Here is a 24,493-nt window from a genome sequence, read left to right as displayed (position 1 = left end):
TGATGGCTGCATTCCACTTACAGGAGGCCCTGATTTTTTGCACGTTGGCTTACTGGAATAGCGTACTGAGACACTTAATGGAAGTGAGCCATCATAACGTCATCAATTTCATCCATGCTTTTCCTACTATGACAAGTCAAAATGTCTGCAGTGAAAAAGGTCTGTTACACAGAGGAACATCTGGAGGAGCTCTTTTAACTTAAGTCCATCATCAGTTATCCAGATAGTGTCACACTCCTTCTTCCTGAGGCCCCAAATGAGTGACAACTAAATCTGTTACTTGTACTAGAAAGCGTCTTTCATTTCTTTGAGCTCAGTACCACATTGCCTCCTAACCACAGTTTCCTGTTGCTCTCCTCCCTCAGCTTCTCGCGGATCTTCCAGCAGACAGTGAAGGAACTTGCCCCAAAATGTGACGTCACCTTCCTGCTATCCGAGGATGGCAGCGGCAAGGGGGCCGCCCTTATCACTGCTGTGGGCTGCCGCCAGAGAGAGCTGGATGCGCAGCAGCACTAAGTTCCGCCCTGTTTGTCCTGGAGAACGACCTGCTGCTCCACCGTGACCTTCACCCACCGCACTGCCCGACTCCATCTCCCCTTGGCAGCCGTGACTCCACCTCTGGCCCAACTGGCCCCCGTACAGCCAGAGAGTCATGCTGCATGACTCGGGAATTAAATATCTAAATATTTATTTATACTGCACCAGAGGGTTTATTATTTCCATGTTTGTACATTTTCCTCAATAGCTTGTCCGTAATCTGATAAATCTAAACTTTAGGTGTGCAATATTTGTGTATTGCTAATTTTATTTTTATATGGAGGCAAATATATCATTGTATTTATATAGCTGAGGCCACTTTGAATCCCAGAGGTCATAGGATTTAGCACCATGGATGGACACAAAAAAAATGTCAGCACTTTTTATATGAGAGTTACAACAGCAGCATTTCAATGTAACTTCCAAATGAAGGATGTCCTTCTCATTGAATGATGACACTCATTTTTACAGGCTCCACTGGTTCAGAAAACCAGTTCCAAAAGGGCTCGCTGCAATGGGTTGAATGCAAGAGTCACGGCTGTTCAAATCATCCTCATTTATGTGCAACATGCTCACACCACTCGCTTGGCTACTAACCACTTTTTGTGTAACTATCAATGTAATTCACATATTGAAGTATTCCAGCAGCACCATACCCTTGATTCCTCCAGGTATGGGAGGGTAGAAAAGGCCCAGTGGAAGTGTTAGCGTGTCCTGTTGCTATTTGTGAACTACTATACTTTTGGTGTTGTGATGAATCCCACCTCTACTCATTGTACGTGCAAAGAATAAATGTTTATTGGGCCCGAGAAGAGTGGATACTACGAGCGCTTTTGTGTGTATTTGTGGCTGAGTGTCAGTTTGTCCTACTGTAATGACCTGTAGCTTTTAATGTCCAAAGCTCTGTGGAGACTGCATGCCTTACATTAAGACAAAGGAGAGTACTGGATCATTTTCTTTTCCCCCCCCCCTCTCTTTCTTTTATACATCAATACAGATTTGTGATCAACACAGTGAAAAGTGAATTCATTAAATTATATTATGTTGTGGAGTAAATCCTGGTGTCTCTTTCTTAAACTATTGAGCAGCGGCAGAGACATTCCTTAACTCGTAATACAAGACGGGGAAGTCGATAACAGGCAGACACATGTCAAACACAGAAAACATTGGGCAAATTAGCTTCGAGGAAGCTCAGCTGAGGTGTTTGTGTGTGCTGTGGCTCAGCATTAAGACCAATACATGCTACAGCTCTGACAGCTACATTTGATTTAATGTAGAGGACTTATTAAGAAAGGTGATACACATGGTTGGAAATTGACTTGTTTTGTCCAGCTGCCACTGTAGCTGGTGGATTCCAAAATCTACTAACCGCTTAACAGATTACCATTCTTTTTTGGCTGGTGAGCGAAGCAAATCTAGCAGCCAGTTGGATATTTTAACTGCATCTGGCTGGTGGCTAGTGCTAATTTCCAACCCTGTTAATACAGCCAATTTCCAGCTCTTTCTGATGGAATTCCACAACACATCTTAAAAAAGAAGTGTTTTTTTAAAGGACACCTTGAAGGGTTCTTTTCCATGAACGGGTGCGGCCGTTTTAATGGAACAGTATTAACCTAGCAATTTAACACGATCCTTGTAACTGTTGGTTAAAGGTCAAGTGTGCAGGATTTAGTGGCGTATAGCGGTGACGTCGCAGAACTTAGAACTTCTCCTGTGTGCAAAGCAAATATGAGAACTAGAGTGGCTGACACGAAAATGTGAATTGTCTGATCTAGAGTCGGTATTTGGTTTGTCCATTCTGAGTTACTGTAGAAACATGGCAGACTCCCTGGAAGAAGACTTGCTCCATACTCAAATAGGAAGGGTGCCTGTCTGTGGCCCCCTTGCTCTGCCATCTCTCCATTTAATGGATGTGTAGGTCCTTTTTGTGCATGTGTGTGTATTTCAGGTCTGTGTGTATATGACAACAGAGTGAAAAACTGAATTTCCCCTCGGGAATTTTTCTTCAAAGGTAACAAAAACACAACAATTCTTAGTTTCAGGTGACTATAAACATTTCTGCCAATAGACGCCCCCCAAATCCTACACTCTATGACACTGAAGGTAATATCATGGGTGCAAATCAGGAAACATGCAGCCAGTTTGTTTTGAGCTACAAACAACCTTGAAGACAACCCAGCGACAAAAGAAGTGTTTAAAAAAAAGTTCTAGTAGCAAAAGCAGAATTTGCATCCAGTTGTTTTTCTGTCTCGTGATCAGCTGCAGATGATGCATTATAATTTTTGGACAATTTTTATGATTAATAAATTGATTGCTTAGTCTTTAAATGTCCGACAATGTCAAAACAATTACTACACATCTATTTAGACACTATGTGTGTGACTTCAACTCATCCGGCGAAGGGGCTGTAACTGACTGACTCCTACTAGTTTACTCATCATTTACTGTATGCCTCAACCATTCCTGCATTGTACTCACTTCAGCTCTCTGTCCTTGAAAGTACAAGCTGATCCTGGAATCTTGCTGTGCAGAAATCATCAGACCTGCTGCCACCGTCATCCACGCGGACCAAGGCTACAACACAGAGAGGACAACTCATTGTACAAATGCTCCTTTAGCCCTTAAACACACATTCATACGCCCCGTGTGCAAGCTGAACATTTGAACACCTGCCAACATCTGCCCACCTATGAATCTGTTAACAATAGTTTCATTGTGGTTTAGTATGAATTGCTGTCTTTATCATATTGCTGCTCTTGTGCTCATCCAGCACAATGCATTTAATATACTGTATCCATCCCCTCCTTTGTGTTGATGCCATCGGCCTACTATAAAGTTTAAATGTGTTTGTTTGCATTTTCCTTTCGTTACAGTATGTTCCCTGCAGTGTGTGTGGGTGTGTACAGGTGTGTTTGCATGCATTTGTGTGCTTTCATGTCTGATGGCTCTGTTGCGTGTGTGTTAATGTGGGTTTGTGTGCAGGCATTTGTCCTACTTTTTAAAGGGTGTGACTGTGAGCCCGTTTGTATTAATGTGAAAAAAGCACTGCATGTACATTAACAGTTGTGGATGCTTTAGTTGGCGCTGAGCAGGAGAAAAAAAACCTCCACATCCCTTTTTTGTGCCTATCTCTGCATGTATGTGTGAGTCTGTGATTGTGTGTTTGTGTGCATGTGTGTTTGTTTCCAGCTCTCACCAGGTTGGGTGCGTTTTACTGAGGGCTTCCTGCTGCATCCATCTGCCTGAAACTAAAAAGCGCCAAGCTGTCACTGCACATTGCAGGTATGTAGTCACGATTAAACTACATGCAATGACACGGATCAAGTACCCGAGTGTTGCGTGGACACGCTCTGTACAGAAAAAAGGGTGGTTGCCCGTTAGCTGGCATGCTAACTTAACTAGTTGTGTCTTGTGCAATTGGCGCTAGCTAGCTAGTAATCGAGCTAGGTTAGCATTGTATTGGAGCGTGGGGGCGAGCTCCGATAGCTGCTTTTATGTTATGCTAGGCACGTTGCCAGTTTCCATTTCATATCTAACAATTCGCCTTTGTGTGTTAGTCGGTGGCTGTGCCCAGTTTGCATGAGGATATGTGTACATTTCGTGCAGATTTCCGTGCGGGAGCCGAGCGGCTAATGTCAACAGCTAACGCTAGCTAACGTTAGCTTGTCACCGTTAACCTGGTCGCTTGTTGCTGGAGCTGACGTCGGCTGGTCAGTAACCTGTTTACTGGAACTGGAAGAAACATTTAAATTAATTAAGCCGGTGTTTAAATTGTTCGGCTTCTACTGCCTCACTCCCCGTGCGTCTGTTTAGCACAACTAACAGTCGAAATTATCTTTTGGTGTTGCGATACTGGCCACCCGCTGAGCAGGAACAGCCAAATAAACTGACCCGAGAAGCTATTGAACTCGCGCACGGCACGTGCTGTCATTTGTCCAAAACAGGTGTTCCAGACGATGCACGCGACATAATTGACGGTCCATTAGCAGCTTTTTAGCTGTCACCTCTGTCACCTTCAGCCACAGCTGCATGACTTGACTAGAAAATGCTTCATAACAGTGCTCAAAATGTATGCAACTAGTAGTCGAATAATATGCTGATTATTTATTAGATTAATTCTACAGCATTCAAAATGGTGGAAAATGTCCATCACAATTTCCCAGTTGGTCTGACCAGCAGTCCAACATCCCTAACTGTTTAATTTAGAGTCTTTAAAAGCAAAGACAAGCAGCAAATCTTTATATTTTAGAAGCATGAGTTGGGGAATGTTTGCCACCTAAATGACACATATGATTAATCCTCTATCATCATATTGGGGATCACTTTTTCATGTTGATTGATTAATCATTTCAGCTTTTAATACAACAGCTTAGTGTTTAATCACTCTCTTTGTGACTCATTGTAACAGGGTTTGAAAAGAGACAGTGAAGCTGGTGGAAACAACCCCTTGACCCTCTCAGGACAACAAAGGCAGCTCCTCACACACTTGAACCACAGCAGAGCAGCAAGCTTTCATCAGACTCATGACTGTTTGAGGGGACGCGGACCCACCGTGGCCCATGCACTGTACCCGTTTCCCTCCTTGTCCTCCTTATCCCTCAAGCTGACGCAAAACCCCAGACACCTCCCCCCCCTCCCCCACCCCCATCCCCACTCCCACCCTGTCCCCAGCGACTCGCCACCTCCCAACATGGCGTCCGGCACAGAGACCGTGCACTACATCCACCTTCATAACTCCAGCCAGTCAGTGCTGGAAGCCCTGCGCACGCAGCGGCGTGAGGGCCTCTTCTGTGATGTGACAGTGCGGATACATGACGCTTCACTACGTGCCCACGCCTGTGTCCTGGCAGCTGGCAGCCCCTTCTTCCAGGACAAGCTGCTGCTGGGTCACTCTGAAATCTCTGTGCCGCCGCTGGTGCCCGCCGAAACCGTGAAGCAGCTTGTGGATTTCATGTACAGTGGCTCGCTGGTGGTGTTGCAGTCACAGGCCCTCTGCATCCTCACTGCTGCCAGCATCTTGCAGATCAAGACGGTCATTGACGAGTGCACCCAGATCATCTCTCAGAGGAAGGCAGCGGCAGGGGCAGCGAGTGCAGCTGCAGCAGCGGCGGCGGCTGCGGCAGCAGGAGGAGGGTTGCTTGGAGGAGTTCTCCCTAAACAAGAAGAACGTGGCGGGGGGAAAGGGAGAGAGAGTGGTGGCAGCGGAAGCTGTTCTGTTGGTGCGGGTGGGGGTGGAGGCTACGCAAACTTCTCCAACTTCATGGCGGAATGTGGGGCGAATAACATGGGAGGGGGATTGGGGGGTGCCAACGTTAGTGTCAGCGAGAGCGGCCAAGGCCCTATGGAGCAAGCTAACACAGTCAGTCTGATGGCACTGGGTGACATGGGCCCCGGCTCCATGTGCAGCGGCGACGGACTGGGCTCCGGGGCTGGCACAATCCTCATGAAGCAGAGCCCCAGCTGTACTCAGGATGTCAGGTACAAGCTCCGAGACCTGTTGGCGCAGACGGCCAATGGAGCCAGCACTAGTAGCACAGGGAACCTCTCAGCGGGCTGCAGCTCCGGTGTGGCCAGTGTGGACAGCATCGGCAGGGACAGCCTCCGCGGCAACACAACTGACCTCTCTGATGACCTGGTGGGGATGGACCGATACAGCGAGGAGGAGGACTTGGACGGGAGAGAGCGGGGAAGAGACGGAGACAGAGACAGGGGGGCGAGCCACAGCCGCAAGCAGAGGCAGCCGCTAAGACTCCAGGTAGGGGGATAAGGGGAAGGGTTGCCATGGTTACAGCTTTCAGGCATGCAGAGCTGCAACGGTTTGCTTTTCTTTCTTTTTCTGCTTTTCCCTCTTCTCACACTGCATTGGCGTATATCGCTGAGATGTTTCTGCACTTTGCACAATTGAAGAGAAGCTCTCGTCTTAACTTAAGCAGTAATTGCCTTGTTGATGTTCTATGGACTTCTGCATATTTACTGTAGGTCGTTAAACTTATTAGTACCTGCTTTAAGGGGCTGTAGCTGGGTCAATTTATCGTTGTTCTCATGGACTATCTGCTGCCTTTTAGCTCCTGCCACTGCTGTAAACATAATTTCTCTGCTACTCTAAATTGAAATGGATCTTTTTCTCTGTAGGTGCTGGGAGGAGAAGGAGTGGTGGTGAAAGATGAAGGGGTCCAGGACCCAGATGGGACCGTCTATGCCTTGGAGGACGGGAGACGAGACGGAGAACAAGAGGGCTCCCAGGAATCCATGGCAGGCTTTGGACAGGTGGGTTTGACATAGAGGTGAGCTGCAGCTGTGGGAGTCAACAAAGACGACCAACTGATAAAAGCAAAAATGATAAAATGTAAAACAATAGAGACGTAAGGCTCACTTTTATTGAATGTTTAAATAAATAATTAATCGCTGTGTGCATTAGGACAGCACTCAGAGCATAAAACATAATGCAGATTTTAAGCGTTTGATTGATTTTAATCTAATACTTCTGGGAGAAAAAAAAAACATTTTGCGTCTGAGGAAACTTTTAGAAATATGTCTTTGTGTCAAATTTATTCTCAGCATTTCTGTCACAAGTCCTGAAATAAGTAGGGGGGGGGGATATGGTGGAGCAGATTTATGCCGCAGCCTGCTGTACCCTGCAGACTACACAAGGAACATCTGCCACACAGTCAAAAGGATTCAGCTTTGCCTGTCACTTTTCTCAAAAGTGCTGCAGAGTAAGTCAAGATCGGAAATGGAATAATCCACTCAATTTAGGAGGTTAAGGCGTTGTGTCTTTCATGCAAAGCAAAGCATGTGATCATTAATTTACCAAGCACTGCTTGAAATAATCTAATCTTCTGTCTGTGAGCAGTTTTCCAGTTCTGCTCTTCAGTTCGTATGACACGGTGACAAGCAGCTTCTTACTTGCATATCTCAGCACAGACTATTTAAAAACCAATTTATTGTAGAGCATTACATTTGCTCTTCACTGCTAAAAGTGTAGCAAAAAAAATAAAACTATGCCACCAGTTGTGGCACATTGATTATTTTACTATTAATATTGTGCCTTTATATATTTATTCTATCTTTCCACTTCATAATTAGATTTTCTAAATTTCAGGGTTTTTTACGCACAACGCTTCAGTGAATATCTTTAATGTGACTCTAAGTAAACAGAAATTGTTTTATTCTAGAAAATGTTTTGAATTTATGACTGAAGTGTCTGTAGAGGTATGTTTTATATGATAAAATATACCATGTGTTAGTTGATATTTGTCAAACCATGCCTTCATTATTCATTGTAAGATAGTCGTCTCTTCCACATGTGTTTAACCCCATCACCTATCTCTGTCTCGGCTATCTCATCTGATAAAGGACATGCATGTGTGTGTAAGGTGCGATTACATGCAGGATGCACTGCAGTCGAGATGTGATGAGATCAAATAGTGGTGTGGCTCACTCTGTGATTGGATCTCAGCTAGATGTAAATGGCAGTTGGATCACATTTTTAAGATAAAAACTTGTTGAAAGGTAACTCCACCCCTTCTGCTATCTCAAGCTGTCTGTTAAGAATCTACATATGAGCCTCTTTCTCAGTGAGGAAAAATGAGTGGAACCGTAGACTGTGTATAAAGATGGACAACACGTCTCCACTTACTCCCACTGTACAAAAATGATGCCAAAATATCCTGGATACGGCCGCTACCATCTTCTGCTGGTGATGTCGTTTAGAGCCAGAGGCTGCACAGTGGCAATCTCCACAGTGATGAGTTCCTGCCCATGCACCCATTCAACCAGTAGCCAGCAGCGCCACTGATGGCATTGGCACACACAGCTGTCAATCAAGATGCCGGACCCCCCTTTCTGTAACATCAAATAACTAGTTAAAACCAAACGTATCAGAAAAATTATCACTTTAACATTTATTAGTGTGTCAGTGCGCTTGCTATGCCTACACTTTCTGGATCACAAAAAATGGGCTGCACACAGATGTCTGCATAGGGTCCATGCAGACCCACGCGGACATGGGTGGATAACGATATTTACGTCACACAGACCTAAACGGATTCTCTCGCAGGCACAGAAACTTTGAATTCCACCCGCTAACATTGAGGGGGGGGGGGCCTATACTGCAGCTAGGCCATTTAGATGTTTTGTCTTTACTTTTGGGGAGCTGTCATGTCGTCCATCTTTATTTTACAGTCCAGTCTATAAGTAGAAGCCGTATAGCTGCATGGCTTTGGGAGTTCTCAGGGGTCCATTATGACGTGCATCATGAGAGCCAGGTGACTGACAGTGGTAGACGGGATGAAAGTAGCGCTAGCAAGCATCTCTGCTGATTCTGATTGCCTTTTTTCAGTCAAAGTAATGTTAGCTTAGTTAGCATGGCTGCCACCAAAGTAGCCCACAGATGCTGTTGCCTGTCTCTGACAGCCCCTTAGAGGATATGCTCCCTTGAAAATGCAAATGCTCAAATCAGTTGGGCTGGACTTAAATGTACTTTACCTTGCCAGCCCCCTAGTGCAAATTGCATGTAATATCCGACTGAGCTAATGTGTAATTAGAGCAGGTCATTGTTTGGGGAATTGGAGCTAGCCGGTGGGGGTGTTGATGACGTTTCTATCATGCGACTGACGTGAAGCTGGAAGAAAACAAACATCCAAGGGTGAAGAAGAAGAAGGGTCATTTACACGAAGATGCCAACAAAAATTTCTCACTGGAGAGATGACAAATTCAAGGACCAAATTATGAACTGGCTTTGTGAACAAAACACTGCTCACACTGTGCTTTTTGCGTCATGTCCTGCATCCTGCACACTTTGCCCAGGCAACAACCCTCCGCCTAAACCAAACAGAGAATTTCCAGTCGGTGAAAACACGTCTGACATTAGCAATCTGCGGTTGGGCGCTACACGTGTTAACTGGCAACGACAGACAATGTTCAAACCCGATTGTCATGACACTGACTACATTTACATGCACACTTATATTCCACTCTTAATCCGAATATTGTCATTCAAGAATTCATTCAGAATTTGATAAGCGTCATGTAAACAGCATATTCCGTTTCAATATTCCAAATTAGGCCTTTTTTTCCAAATAAAGCATTTTTCCAATGAAGACGTGGGATATGCCAATATTATTGAGGTTTTAGGAGAATTCATTGGACATATATATAGTGCATTCGGATCATGCGTCTGATTTTTACCCCAGTTTATGTCACATAGCCTCTTGCCTGTTTACGTCAGCTCTGTGCGTTGTCATGGTTGCATTCTACACAAACTAAGTAGCCAACAGTTTGCAAAGCTGTGAGGTAGAAATACACGCCCAAAAGAAAAGCCCCCATTTCTGGCCAGATGGAGTAACACTTTCATTTCAAAAATGTCCGTCTGTCTCTCCATTTCATTCACTTTCACATTATGAAAGACTTAGACATAAACGGGTGTTTAGATATAAGCAGATATTGTAAGGCCGACCTTTCAAGAAGATGGTTGAAGTAGTGAAAGAGGGAGGCTGTGTTCACACAGTCCAACAAGCCCGCCCCTGGTGGAAAACTCTGGAAAAATCGTATTTTGATGCAAAGACGCAAAGTGGCAGTTCCACTTCTCCATAGGTTGACGTGATGAATGACATGTTAGGGCACGTTAATCAGATTATGCTCGGTTGCATGTAAATGTGCAATATTAATTTTCATTAGACATGTGAACAGCTCAGAAGGAATGCCTTATTTTTCAGAATAAGGCCAAAAATCGGAATATGTTGTGCATGTAAATGTGGTCACTGTGCGGAGTTCATACGAAATTACCGCTGTAATTTGCAGATTACTTAGCGAATGGTGCACGGCTCTGTTCTGCTCATGCGTGGGTTGCAAGTATGGTGTTTATTGGGTGGTGAAAAGAAAGAAAGAAAGAAGAGAAAGGGGAAATTGTCTCATGTTGCACATTGCAGCTTGCATGTTGCAAATCAGGCAAAATTGAGATCAGAAGAGAAGCTTATCGCCAGGTCCAAATACAAAGGTCCGTAATCAAATGTAGTCATCTGCATAGCCTCTACACGTCACATGTAACTGCAAGGTGGAAATGTTGCAAATTCATATGCAGAAGTGCTCTAAAACAATATTTGATTTACAGTGTTGTATGTTGGTATGTAGGTATTTCGTCTGTTAACAAAAAAAGAGACATATAACTCCATTTAATTTTGTGAGAGGCTAAAATATACTAAATTATGATGCATTACGCTGTTATTTAATTTTATCAAAATATATTTACCATATATGAGATTTTAATCAATTTTGCCTTCCTCTATGTGGCTGATTAAACTCCATCAGCCTTTATGAGTAATGAACAAAAGTTCAATTCATTGGGATTTCCTGGTCTTTTACGTTAGATGAGCTCCACCCATACCGGTAATTCTTCTCAGATCATCTCCCCATCCATACATCACACTGCACTTTTGATCACACTGCTGTTTTGACAGCAATGTAGTTCGACTGGTTGGACCACACCATGCGAGTTGATCTTTCCAACGTGTGCATGCGTGCATAGGATTGGGTTTAAAAAAAAAAAAAAAAAGGTAGTAAATGCAAATAATGGGGGATGTGGTCTATAAATATTTGTACGTGAGAAGAGACACAGTAGAGTAATAATAATGTGTACGTAGGGCTTTTGCTCATTTATGCACACCTCATTCACCAAAGGAGCACAGAGACAGGCAGGAACTGCACCTATGGATCAGGTAAGCGTTCAGCATCCTGATTATAGATGAATGTATGGCATTGGAAGAACTGAACTGGAGTCTTAACAAAAGACGTGTCATGTAAAAACATTAATTAAACATGAGGATAGTCTCTTTTTTTCCCCAGAAATTCTTGAACTGGAGCCAAAACCTAAATACCATTGAAACTAGTGTTGCCAGATTTGTCGACTGAGATGTGTGTGTCAGGATCTTTAAGTCTGTCTGTGTGTGTCTTTCAGGATTTCTACGATGAGCAGGGGGTGTTTTCGGAGAGTTTCTGGCCCCAGAGTGAGTCCCCCCAGACCATGGCTTTCAACCCCAGAGGAAGGGTCAACAAGCCTATGACTCCGCCTCCAACCACACAGTCCATCAACAACCAGGTCAGTGTGCTCCGTGACTCATACGCCATGATTACATTTAATATCTATTGCAATCACAAAAATGTTAGCACAAACTGGCTCTAGAGTTAAAGGAGCATTGTGTGAGAGTTAGGGGGATTTAGTGGCATCTAGTGGTGAGGATTGTTAATTGCAACAAGCTACTTCTCCCAGTTAGAATTTCTTAAGCGTTCATTGTTCAGGAGGTTTTTACTGGGAGCTGAAGAATCCAAAGACATCTCTTTCTCTCTAAAACAAACGGACCTCGGGATTTAAATCTGTGAAAATACTTAATAAAGCAGTTTCACATTAAACACCAGTGTTTCTCTGACAGTGTTCAGTATGTTAGCGATGGGCCGTTAGCCCAGCACCTGCTAGTGTGAGCGCACCAGTTTCTCTTATCTAGACATTCAGGAGGTTTTTACTGGGTGCTGAATTATCTGCTGAGGTCTCCTCCTCTCTAAAACAAATGTGACCTGTGATTTCAACTTGTAAAAACACTGAATAAAGCAGTTTCGAGTCAAGTAGGGGCTGCAGACTAACAGCATGAATGGCCCTGTCTAGAGCCAGTGTTTGGTTTGTCCGTTCTGGGCTACTGTAGAAACATGGTGGTGCAACATGGCGATCTCCATAAATGAGGACCTGCTCCCTATGTAGACATAAAAGTCTAATTCTAAGGTGACAAAAAGACAGTGTTAAATATTTTCATGTGATTATACACATTCCATTTCTGACAACATATCCGCTAAATCCTACCCGCTGGATCTTTTAAAGGTTGTCAGAGTGATAGGCACAGTCATAGTTACAGTATATGTGTCACAGTTGGAAAACAAACACGCTTGACATTAACAGACACCAAAAATGTTTGCATTGCTGATAGTGCTGAAACTTAAAGGTTAGTTGTGAATCAAATTTAAAGTACACTCAACAATCAACAGGGCTCAGAAATGTTAAAAGTGAGAGTGATAAAACTAGTACTGCAACTACCAATCAATTTATTGTCAACTATGAAATGAATCGCCAACTTATGTGATAATCGATGAATCTGTTTGAGTGTTGTTTTTAAAAGAAAAGAAACGTCTAAAATCTCTGATTCCAGCTTCTTGAATGTGAATATTTTCTGGTTTCTTTACTCCTCTCTGACAGTAAACTGAATGTCTTTGGGTTGTGGACAAAACAAAGACATTTGAGGAGGTCATCGTGGGCTTTGTGGAAGACGAATCAACAGTTTTCGTAATTTTCTAACATTTTATAGACCAAAAATTAATCGGCAGTGAAACTTACCGATAGTTTCAGCCCCTAGATCAACTATGGAGAATGCATATAGCACATCTTGAAGGTGCAGAGTTCATAAGATACATTAATTAGAGAAAAGATCGCTTAATTAATACAAATGTGATGAAAGAACTAACCAGCTGCTCATACAATTTGAGAGGCATTAAACGTCTTTCTCAGCAAAGAATTTGATTTAAAACTCGAAGAAAAATGTCTTAAAAAATCGCAACAAGAGTTGGAAGGTAAATTGCCGAATTTAAACAAGATTATGAATTGCTACTTTAAAAATATTTATAGATTTAAATCAACTAAGGCATTTTATTTCATAGCAAATAAACTGTGTACGCCAAACCAACAATAATTAGTTAAGGATTCAAATGCATTAACTGGGAATAATATCAAGGACACTTTTGAATCTATCTGTAAAGATGATTTCGCAGACTTCCTCTTTGGACACAGTAAAACTAAAACAACTTTCAGAGGTTAACAAAGAACAGTTCAAATCATTACAAACAATTGGAACATTTGCACCAAAAAAAATCTCCAGGCATCATGGATTTCTAAACCTTTTGGGGGCGGCAGTAGCTTAGTCCATGGGCGCTTGGCTTGGGAACTGGAGGGTCATTGGCTCATGTCCCATGTGCACCAAGTATGGAGCGTGGACTGGTAGCTGGAGGGATGCCAGTTTGCCTCCTGGGCACTGCTGAGGGGCCCCTGAGCAAGGCAGTGCTCGGGGCGCCTGTCCAAGGTCAAGGAAGCCCCCTCACTCTGACATCTCTCCATTTAATGCATGTATCTGTTATGTGACTGGTTTACTGTGTGGACTCGAGGCATTCACAGCATCTGTAAGACAAGAATGAAAGAATTTAACAAAGACCAAGACATCTACTGTATTTCTTGTGGTTTATTGCGATTCTGAGTTGATTGACTGAAAACAGAAATTTGCGCAATGCAGCCGTTAAATGAATAAAAAACCCACACAAGTCGGAGCAGTGAAACAAAGATAACACAGAAAACCAAACAAAGGCTTCAGTTTAGTGTGATGGACTTTTTTTTCCTTTTCCCCAGACCTTTGCCTTCACAGTTTGATTGACAGGTGTGTTGACTTTGAAAATGAAAATGCAAAGGAGGATTTGCATTTGAAGTTTTGACCCTGTGATAAAAGTACGTGTAAACGAAATAACTGCCATTAAATTGTCTCCCTTGTTCTGTACAATAATAATCAAAGCATTAAACAGGCAAAGTGAATCAGAAATCATTTTTGTCAAAGAAAAATTTATAAACTGCTTTTTGAAATTGTGTTTTTGATTTAGATGTCAGGGTCACTTTAGAAGCTGACAAGAAAAAAATTAGTCTGTCATATATATATATATATATATATATATACAGTACAGGCCAAAAGTTTGGACACACCTTCTCATTCAATGCATTTTCTTTATGTTCATAACTATTTACATTGTAGATTCTCACTGAAGGCATCAAAACTATGAATGAACACATGTGGAGTTATGTACTTAACAAAAAAAGGTGAAATAACTGAAAACATGTTTTATATTCTAGTTTCTTCAAAATAGCCACCCTTTGCTCTGATTACTGCTTTGCACACTCTTGGCATTCTCTCCATGAGCTTCAAGAGGTAGTCACCTGAAATGGTTTCCACTTCACAGGTGTGCCTTATCAGGGTTAATTAGTGGAATTTCTTGCTTTATCAATGGGGTTGGGACCATCAGTTGTGTTGTGCAGAAGTCAGGTTAATACACAGCCGACAGCCCTATTGGACAACTGTTAAAATTCATATTATGGCAAGAACCAATCAGCTAACTAAAGAAAAACCAGTGGCCATCATTACTTTAAGAAATGAAGGTCAGTCAGTCCGGAAAATTGCAAAAACTTTAAATGTGTCCCCAAGTGGAGTCGCAAAAACCATCAAGCGCTACAACCAAACTGGCACACATGAGGACCGACCCAGGAAAGGAAGACCAAGAGTCACCTCTGCTTCTGAGGATAAGTTCATCCGAGTCACCAGCCTCAGAAATGGCAAGTTAACAGCAGCTCAGATCAGAGACCAGATGAATGCCACACAGAGTTCTAGCAGCAGACCCATCTCTAGAACAACTGTTAAGAGGAGACTGCGCCAATCAGGCCTTCATGGTCAAATAGCTGCTAGGAAACCACTGCTAAGGAGAGGCAACAAGCAGAAGAGATTTGTTTGGGCCAAGAAACACAAGGAATGGACATTAGACCAGTGGAAATCTGTGCTTTGGTCTGATGAGTCCAAATTTGAGATCTTTGGTTCCAACCGCCGTGTCTTTGTGAGACGCAGAAAAGGTGAACGGATGGATTCCACATGCCTGGTTCCCACTGTGAAGCATGGAGGAGGAGGTGTGATGGTGTGGGGGTGTTTTGCTGGTGACACTGTTGGGGATTTATTCAAAATTGAAGGCACACTGAACCAGCATGGCTACCACAGCATCCTGCAGCGACATGCCATCCCATCCGGTTTGCGTTTAGTTGGACGATCATTTATTTTTCAACAGGACAATGACCCCAAACACACCTCCAGGCTGTGTAAGGGCTATTTGACCAAGAAGGAGAGTGATGGAGCGCTGCAGCAGATGACCTGGCCTCCACAGTCACCGGACCTGAACCCAATCGAGATGGTTTGGGGTGAGCTGGACCGCAGAGTGAAGGCAAAGGGGCCAACAAGTGCTAAACACCTCTGGGAACTCCTTCAAGACTGTTGGAAAACCATTTCAGGTGACTACCTCTTGAAGCTCATCGAGAGAATGCCAAGAGTGTGCAAAGCAGTAATCAGAGCAAAGGGTGGCTATTTTGAAGAAACTAGAATATAAAACATGTTTTCAGTTATTTCACCTTTTTTTGTTAAGTACATAACTCCACATGTGTTCATTCATAGTTTTGATGCCTTCAGTGAGAATCTACAATGTAAATAGTCATGAAAATAAAGAAAACGCATTGAATGAGAAGGTGTGTCCAAACTTTTGGCCTGTACTGTATATATATATATATGTGTGTGTATATGTACATACATAATTTCTTTATATATATATTTAGGATTGGGTACCGAAAGTCGGTGCTTATATGGAACCGGTAGCTATACAACGGATACCTACTGGACCGAAACAAAACGCACATTACGGTGCCTCTTTTCAGTGCTTTTTTTAAATGTTATGTCTCCCTCTATTGGACGTTACATGTAACAGAATCATTCATTCATTCATTCATTCATTCATTTGTTCATTTGTTGAGTGTATATTATTATCTGAAGGCACGCTAAGCACCGTTGGGTAGGGATGTCCCGATCCGATATTCAGATCGGTATCGGCCGCCAATATTAGCAAAAAACGGGCATTGGCATCGGATCGGACTGCATGGAAAAATGCCGATCCATGAACTCCGATCCAATTTTTCACGGAAAAAAGTCCGTGCCAGCCCAGCGCTCCGCGATTCAAGCAGTCCATTCCAGTGATCCGCTCCAGCTCTTACTATCAATCCACCAGGCCAGCATGCATACAGCAGATACACAGAGGGTAGGAAGAGTAGCGGTCAATTTAGTTAACTGACTATTTGTTTTCTGCTCTGGTTTTTTGAGTGATATTTTTATTTGGTTTACACTCTTACTATTTAAGTAAAGAGCATTGATGGCATTGTTTTGGGCACAATTAGTGAAATTGGAGCCATGGATGGACTACAAAAACACTACTAAAATAACTGAAAAGGAAAGGCTGCATTGTTTGTTAAATGTCAACAATGTCTTGTGGTGTTAATCTTTTTTTTATTTATTAGGGGGCCAAAGCACAAGTGTGTGGAGTCTTGCTGCTATTTTAATTTCATTGTTAGACATTTTAAAGATTTCTTGTGTTGATTTATTTTCTATTTATTAAGGGGCCAAAGCAGCCAAAGCAAACCAGCTATATTTTCTAATAAATGTTAATGTTCAAGTTTAAAGTTTGTTTATTTAACCCTGTTAACAATAAACACGTCAGTTTTGCATACCAACTGTTGTGGATCATTCCAACTAACCTGATTAAGTAGTTGTTCTTTGCTTGATCAAACCTTTTCTAACATGACTGACAACAAAATAAGTGAATATGTATAATACGTGCTTGGATCAGATCGGTATCGGTATCAGCCAAAACTCAAGGCTGTAATATCGGTTCAGCAATGTTATCAAACACAACGGCGCTAGCTATTATTATTATTATTTGCAGATTAGGGTTGCAACTAACAATTATTTTCATTGTCGACTAATCTGTCGATTATTTCTTCGATTAGTTGACTAATCATTTTATCGAAAAATGTGTTAAAATTTTGAAAAATGTCGGTCTGTCACTCCTAAACCCCAAAATTATGTCATCTAATGTCTTGTTTCATACTCACACCAAAGGGTTTTAGTTCACCGTCATGGGAGAGTGTGTAAAGCTGTCAATATCTGAACATAAGAAGCTGCAATAATTTGAACTTGTGTTTATTTGATTTCAGTATTTTGGGGTACTTTTATAGTCGTTTTCTATTAAAAACTATGACTCAAACCGTCTAGTCGACTACTAAAATAGTCACCGATTATTTTAATAGTCGATTAGTCATCAATAAGTCGAATAATCATTGCAACCCTATTGCAGATTATATCCTCAGACAGCGTGCATACCTATATTTAAAAATGTAAACTGGTCTTTAAATCAGAATTAAAATTATGGCTAAATTAGTTAAGGATAGACCGATACATCGGCCGGCGGATATATCAGGCCGATATTTGAGTTTTTTACTTGTATCGGCATCGGCCGATACGCGCATGGGTTCGCGGATATATTTTTCTGTGGCATGATTTACAGACAGGCATCCACGGGCAGCTCTGTGTTGCCGGAAGACCCTGCAGCGCACATGCAGCGAATCCTACTGTGTATAGTAGTTGTTGTTTTATTTATGCTTCAGCTTAAATATTTGTTTATTTTATAAAGACATTACTGGAAGATTTAAGAGCACTGAACTCTTTTTTTTATTTGAATTTATAATAATAATAATAATATTCTACCTGTTCTACCTCAACTTTCCATCTTGTTTTAGTATTTTTTACTGTTCAATAAATGTTTCTTATTTTAAACTTGAGACCTGTAATATTTGTTATCATTGTGTCATTTTTTTATGTAAATTGAGGGAGCAAAAGCAGTATCGGCCCCAAATATCGGCTCAAGAAAATTGGCAGTCCATAATCCGTCATCGGCTAAGGGTGATGGGAAAAAATCGGTATCGGCATCGGCCCTAAAAAATCCATATCAGTCTATCCCTAAAATTAGTGTGGATATGGAATTAAAACATAATGCATGAGAGATTAGAATTTTTTATTTAATGTTTTGAATACTGAATGTTAATTTTAAAAGTAACAATAAACAAAACAATGAAAAAAACAGAACAGCACAAAGAAGAACATGCAAATCATAAAGAAAAAATTAAAACAGGAATTAAAAGAACATGTATGCAGTTCAGATTTCACCTGGCGCTAACAGTGATCGTTATTTTTGTCCTCAGCTTCTCTTCCAGTACCCAGTGAGCCAGTCGCAGCCGGCTCCGTTCTATGTGGGCGGGCCCATGGGTGGAATCGACAGCATGGCGGGGACGGAGCCCAGTCAGCAGGCCCCGCCTCCTGCACCGATGACCCCAGCTCCACCTCCCTCTGCCTCCTCCTGCTCTGCAGGCCCCTCCCCTTCCTCCCAGGGATCTGAGACCTCGTTCGACTGCACGCACTGTGGCAAATCTTTACGTTCCAGGAAGAACTACAGCAAGCACATGTTCATCCACTCCGGTAAGACACGCCTCCTTCTCCTCAACCTTGTTATTTCTTATTTTCTGGTTTTCCCATTACCCATACATTAATTTATTTGTGCCACCATTAAAACTGCAGCCAGATTTCCATTTTCTATTTTTGAAGCTGGACCGTTCATCAGGAGTGTGTTGGAATATATACTGTATACCATTCGGTTAATCATTGCTTCGCACCATCAGCAGAACGTCAGGTGCAGTGAAAGTGAAACTTAAAAGTTGATTGCGCAGCTGCTGCTCTCATCCATCAGCCTGATCTGATCAGCTCTGATTACATCGACTGATCAGTTATCCTCCCCACAACTCATAACTCCATAAACTGCTGCTGAGGTGAAAAGAGTTCTACCTTTGCTGCACTCAAAACCTCCGAATTTAGAGAGGGGACACAGACTGATACACAAGGACACGGTGACGGCTGATTGCTGTCACGGGTTGAAGCCAGATATTTTTCTCAGGAGTCGGTGGAGACCAAAAACAGAGCTAAAAGAAGAGTGAATATGAGACTAACATTAAGGTGGACTCCACATGAGTAATTCACTGCTCTCATGTCTCATTGCTCATGTCTGCTGGATACAGAAATACATAGGCAACTGTTAGCTGGTACCATGTTAGCCACAACAACATTTTTCCGCCCCCAAGTGGCCAAAAAAAAACCTCTTAATTCAGCTTTGATTCTCACATCATGTGTCAGCTACTTTGAACCGTAGCTTCTGAACAGGTGGACACACACATCTCAGGATGCTGTTTAGCTTGTTGTGTCAGTCATAATTGATAATATGGAGGATCCTCTCTGAGGACATATTCCTAAACAATCAGGAAAACGTATAAGGAAACATTTTATCTGTTTTTACTTTCTGATTTGACTTTTTATTTTGAGGAGTGCCTCCTCTGTTTTACAAAACTGCTAACCCTTTGACCAAATGTATCTGAAGACTTTCAGTGTCCTGTGATGATCAAAATGCTCTATTAGAGTAGGTCTTTTATACTGTTAAAAAAGTGGGGGGAAACTCCTGACAACTTGTTTATATTTTAGATAAAAATAAAATTGTGTAATTATTGCCAGCATCAGTCAAAAGTTTTGGATTTCAAAAGCACATATATCAATTGCGTTCTACTCTGCTCTTTGGCAATGGCTGTAATTTATGACAAATGTGGACATAATCAGATATAGAATAGTCAAATTGTTAATAAATGTGAAGAAGTGTGTTCCATTGATAAACATTACATAAGACAAAACTTGTCACACGTATAAAACAAGAACCTCAAAAACAGATTAAGTCAGTTTTCAGGTACAGGTTTGTTGGAAGCATGAATAATAATTGATCTAATTTAAGTAATTTACACTGTATATTAACAAAAGAGTAACAGAAAATGACTCAGATGTACTGACACAGCTGCTTGTGTGTGTCTTTGTGTATACTGCATGTCTGTGTGTGCATACCTGTCTCTCCAGGTCAGAAACCTCATCAGTGCTCCATCTGCTGGCGCTCCTTCTCCCTGCGCGACTACCTCCTCAAACACATGGTGGTGCACACTGGCGTCAGGGCCTTCCAGTGCTCCATGTGCGGCAAGCGCTTCACCCAGAAAAGCTCCCTCAATGTGCACATGCGCACCCACCGTGCCGAGCGCACTTTCCAGTGCAACGTGTGCCACCGGGCCTTCACCCACCGCACCTTGCTGGAGCGCCACGCCCTGCAGCACGCCCACCACGCCCCCCAGGGCCAAGGCCAAGGGCGTGGAGCCGACATGACCTCACCTACCAAGCACAGTCCTCCGGCTCTGGGAGGGCCCTCAGGTATGGCTGGCGCGGCTGGCATGGTTGGCAGCATGGCCAACATGCCCAGCCACGGAGCTTCCTCCACCTAGAGAGAGTGAGGGGGAGATACGGGGAAGAGGGGAAGGTCAGTGAACCCATTCCTTAAAACGAAACTTATTTGGTCCTAACAGCCTTGTTGATCTTTTGTTCTGGTGGGGACAGCGCTTTGCAGGTTCCCATTGTTTTAGCTTAGCGACACCTTCAATCAGGGTTCCTACACACGGCTGGAAAGGCTCTTTGAAGTTTGAGAGATATGTAAATTTAAAAAGTGGTTTTGGAATTGCACAAAAATCCTGGAAAAGTTTGTAAAAATTGTTGTTCCCTCCCCAGAAGCCCGTCTTGAATAGTTGTAGTCTTACTGTCATTTCCTGTGTTGTGATACTTGTTGCTGTGATGACTAATCATGAGCTATAGAGCGACATCGCTAACAATCACACGCCTTGTTGAACAGCCATCCAAACTCCAGCCAAAAATGTATTTTTTCGGTGGAAACAAGTTTTGACTTTTGAAATAGAGGATGTGTAGGAACCCTGTTTCAAAGACACCAGAGAGTCACCAAAGAGGTTAGGAATACAGAGCGGGTTTGGGAGTGGGTGAGGGCGTGGGGAGTCGTGGGGTTTATAGGTGGAGGTGAGGGTGGGGTGGGGATTGGGGTTATAAGGAGATGCAAGTTAGGGGAAATAAGGGGAAGGCAGGGTTGGTGGGAAGGGAGGGTTGCAGGATTTTATTCACCCTCAATTCGGTTAATTCAGGTTGAAAATAGGAGCTCATTCGGTTCAGTTTCACATCTTTAAGTGCATAAAATAAAACGTGAACATAATTCAGTTTGTTTACAACCCAGTCTGCTTATTGAAGCGCTGTTTATTCTGAGATCTCAGCAAAGTGGCTGTGTAAAATAACCGATTGATTTCCAAAACTATGACAAACAAGAGCCAGTCTGTAATGAAGAACTGGATTTCCTTTAAAAGTGAAGAGATATTTAATGTATCTGTAAGTGAGAGCTTAAATGATGGCAGCTTGTTACGTGGGCCATCTTTTATTATCTTCCTTCTGGTGCTTTGTAAGTGTATTGGCTGATTTCTGGATTTAAACATTATGGCCTCATTATGTAACAAGTGAAGCCTTCCAAATATTAAAGAATAAAATTTTACAAACACCTTTGGAAGGTGATAAATTTAGTTAACATGGTCAGTGTGTTCAACTTTAAATGAGTCATTTCAGTAGCGCTATAGAGCACTTAAATATAGACCCTCAAATTTTCGTTTTGGGTCTTTGTTTTGAGTAGTTTTTATATTATGGTGTGTTTTGTTGAATTGAAAATTAGACTTGAGGCGAATATATACAAGGTCAATACTAGAAGGGCACTCTAAGAGCGCTTACCTCCAACCTGCCTGGCAATGTAAATGAAAGTAGGGCTGTACCCAGATATTAGGATATTTGAATATTCGTTTTTGTGGGTAGGTATTCGTTATGAAATTTTGGTATTCGATTTTTTTTTTCCCCCCACATATTTTTACATATTTTTTTGGTGCTAAATGTAGTCTTTTTGTTGTTGGTAAATGTAGGTTATCAATAAAAATCAAAACTTTTAAATTGCGTTGTTAAAAATGTGAAAATATAGTATGCCAACTGAGCTTGTGTGCACGGCACGCTTGAGCACATCCGTCTGAGGCTGTGGATCAATGCCAAGTTTTACCACTTTATCACTATTCCCTCTAACTTGTAGCTGTTTTTTTCGTTATCTTTTGAATTTAATATGAATTATGGAACCGTTTTTGTCAACATTTGTTTCCCCCGTTTTGTACACTAAATTATTGTTTAAAGTTTCAATAAGTTTCTTTTGGAGCGCGTGTCACAAGTGTGTTTTGAAAACGACCGCGGACTGTCACCTGCTCAACGCATCAGTACCTTCGGATGCCATGACAGTAATAGCCAATAATGTCAAAATATCATTTACAGACCGATTTAACAGACGATCACTGCTGCCTGACCCGCAGGTCCATTTGTGGGTCCCGTCAGTTACGGGTCGACCCGCGCATCACTACTCAGCTCAGTCTATAAAGGCTGTACACACAACAGTAAGGCTATAGACATTATATTCTATTCAGGCTGGCAGAACCAGCAGCGCATCGACTCTACAGTGCACGGCACTGCTGATTAACCGTTTTATTGCAGCACAGAGTGTCTGCCAGCAACCAATTACTTGCAGAGGCTTCCTACAACTTGTTTCAACAGTTCCAATTTAATCAGAAGACAAATTAAACAGGATGACTAGCCAATGTGAAAATCAAAAGAAAGCATAGAATAATGTACTGAAGGAGACTGTTGTGCCATCACATTTTTTTGTGGTGTGAGAGCAAAGATCCGGTCGCCGCTGTGCAAACTCACCAATACAGTTAGGTCCGAAAAAACCCCAGAGCCCCCCCCCCCCCCCCCCCCCCCCCCCCACCGTGAACGAATATTCGTTATAAATTCTGCCAAAGGTCCGAATGTTAAAAAATGGTATTCAGGATAGCCCTAAATGAAAGTGAAAAAAAAAATGTGTGTATCCGCCCCATGATTCAGATCCACCCCAAAATTTCATTGGTTCTTTCTTGCCCCACACTTACACCCATGTAGCTGGTGGAATATTAGGCATAAGACACACCTGTAGTCACGTGTGTTCCCTGTCACATTTGTCATCTGTTGCTGAAAACACAGACTTTCAAATTCTGTGAAAGGGGACCTATTATGCTTGTCCTTACTTTCTGTCATATATGTAATCTTACAATATGTGCAGAGATCGTACTATAGGGCTGCTACAAAGTCCCTTCTTTATGCCTTCTTTGCATTTTTACACAAAAATAAACAGCGGCAGCATCATGCTGTTCCAGAGTGTGTGATTTTAGACAGCATGCTGGCATTGCAGAAGCAAAAGAGGCGAGACAGGTCTGACATTTAACACAACGGCGTCAGCCTCTAGTGTGACATATAACATACGCATCAGAAGTGTTTTATAAACAATAATACTGGTATTAACATGGCAATAACAATCACGTCGCAAAACGTCACACCAGTGCCACCCATCATCCTGTCCTGTTGGCTGTCCCTTTTATACATACCTCATTTTGGTGCTGTTACTACCTCTGATGCTGCCTTAAGGCGAGACAACTCTGTCCCTCCAATCTGCGATTGTACCTTTTATAGAGAACAGTGAGGCAGCATTATGACGTGAAATTCCCACCTCGACGAGGCAGTGTAAAAGGGGATGTTCATGTTAAACGTGGCCAAAAGTTCCAAATAATGAGGTAAATGTTTGAAGAAGTAATCCCTGTGAGTAAAAACCTCAGACCTCAAACCGTTCTGAATGCTATCAACATTTTTTCCAACTTTTGGGACAAGCTGACATCAGCTTGTGACAGATTTCTTTATATGGTCATCTACTCCATTCACGCTACTGCAGGTATTTACAGTACATACTCTGCTACATGTAGGTACAAGCTAACATCAGGCAAACATGTCATCTTGGTTTCTGACGTCGATTTCAGATCAAATCGCCGTTGGAACATGACTGGTTGTGCTCAGAAGCTGCTGTTGGTGAATTTTTATGGTAGAAGGTCTCGCTATACTCTGTTAACAATGATGGTGCAGAGACGCAGAGATTTGGAAGATTTGGAAGACTTGGAAACATTGACAAAGCAGAGCAGACTGGGCTTTTTTCCCAGGTAGACTTAAAGAGACAGGTGCTAAAACGGAGGCAAAGGATGAATACAGGTGTTCTCACACAGACAGTATGACAGGTTTTTTAAAGGTAAACTATGCAGGATTGTTGGTTAGATTTTTTCCACACACTTGCCAGCGAAAATGACAATAAAAGCCAAACCCAGACTAACTCTGTTTGGCATTAAGCCTCGCTATATTCATGTTTTTTTTGGCGCTGTATCTCTTGGATGCCT

General features: G+C 42.3%; 2 protein-coding genes across 2 annotated transcripts in view; both read left to right on the top strand.

Moving 5' to 3' along the window:
- Positions 1-1,593, top strand: part of LOC117255306 (hexokinase-1-like) — a 30,642-nt gene extending 29,049 nt beyond the window's left edge. The window contains exon 18 of the mRNA XM_033624053.2: positions 366-1,593. Within this exon, the coding sequence (XP_033479944.1) occupies positions 366-516 (151 nt within the window). The 3' untranslated portion in view covers positions 517-1,593. The remainder of the gene's footprint in view (positions 1-365) is intronic.
- Positions 1,594-3,561: 1,968 nt separating this feature from the next.
- Positions 3,562-22,066, top strand: zbtb45 (zinc finger and BTB domain containing 45). Its single transcript, XM_033623330.2, has 6 exons — positions 3,562-3,819; positions 4,946-6,292; positions 6,670-6,804; positions 11,492-11,632; positions 18,452-18,725; positions 20,196-22,066. Exons 2-6 carry the CDS (start codon positions 5,228-5,230, stop codon positions 20,606-20,608), a joined length of 2,028 nt encoding a protein of 675 aa, XP_033479221.1. The 5' UTR covers positions 3,562-3,819; positions 4,946-5,227; the 3' UTR covers positions 20,609-22,066.
- Positions 22,067-24,493: the final 2,427 nt, after the last annotated feature.

The sequence above is a fragment of the Epinephelus lanceolatus genome, chromosome 3, assembly GCF_041903045.1.
Source record: "Epinephelus lanceolatus isolate andai-2023 chromosome 3, ASM4190304v1, whole genome shotgun sequence".
In the NCBI taxonomy this organism is placed as follows: domain Eukaryota; kingdom Metazoa; phylum Chordata; class Actinopteri; order Perciformes; family Serranidae; genus Epinephelus; species Epinephelus lanceolatus.
The sequence above is the reverse complement of the archived record's forward strand: the minus strand, read 5'-3'. Positions and strand labels throughout refer to the sequence as shown.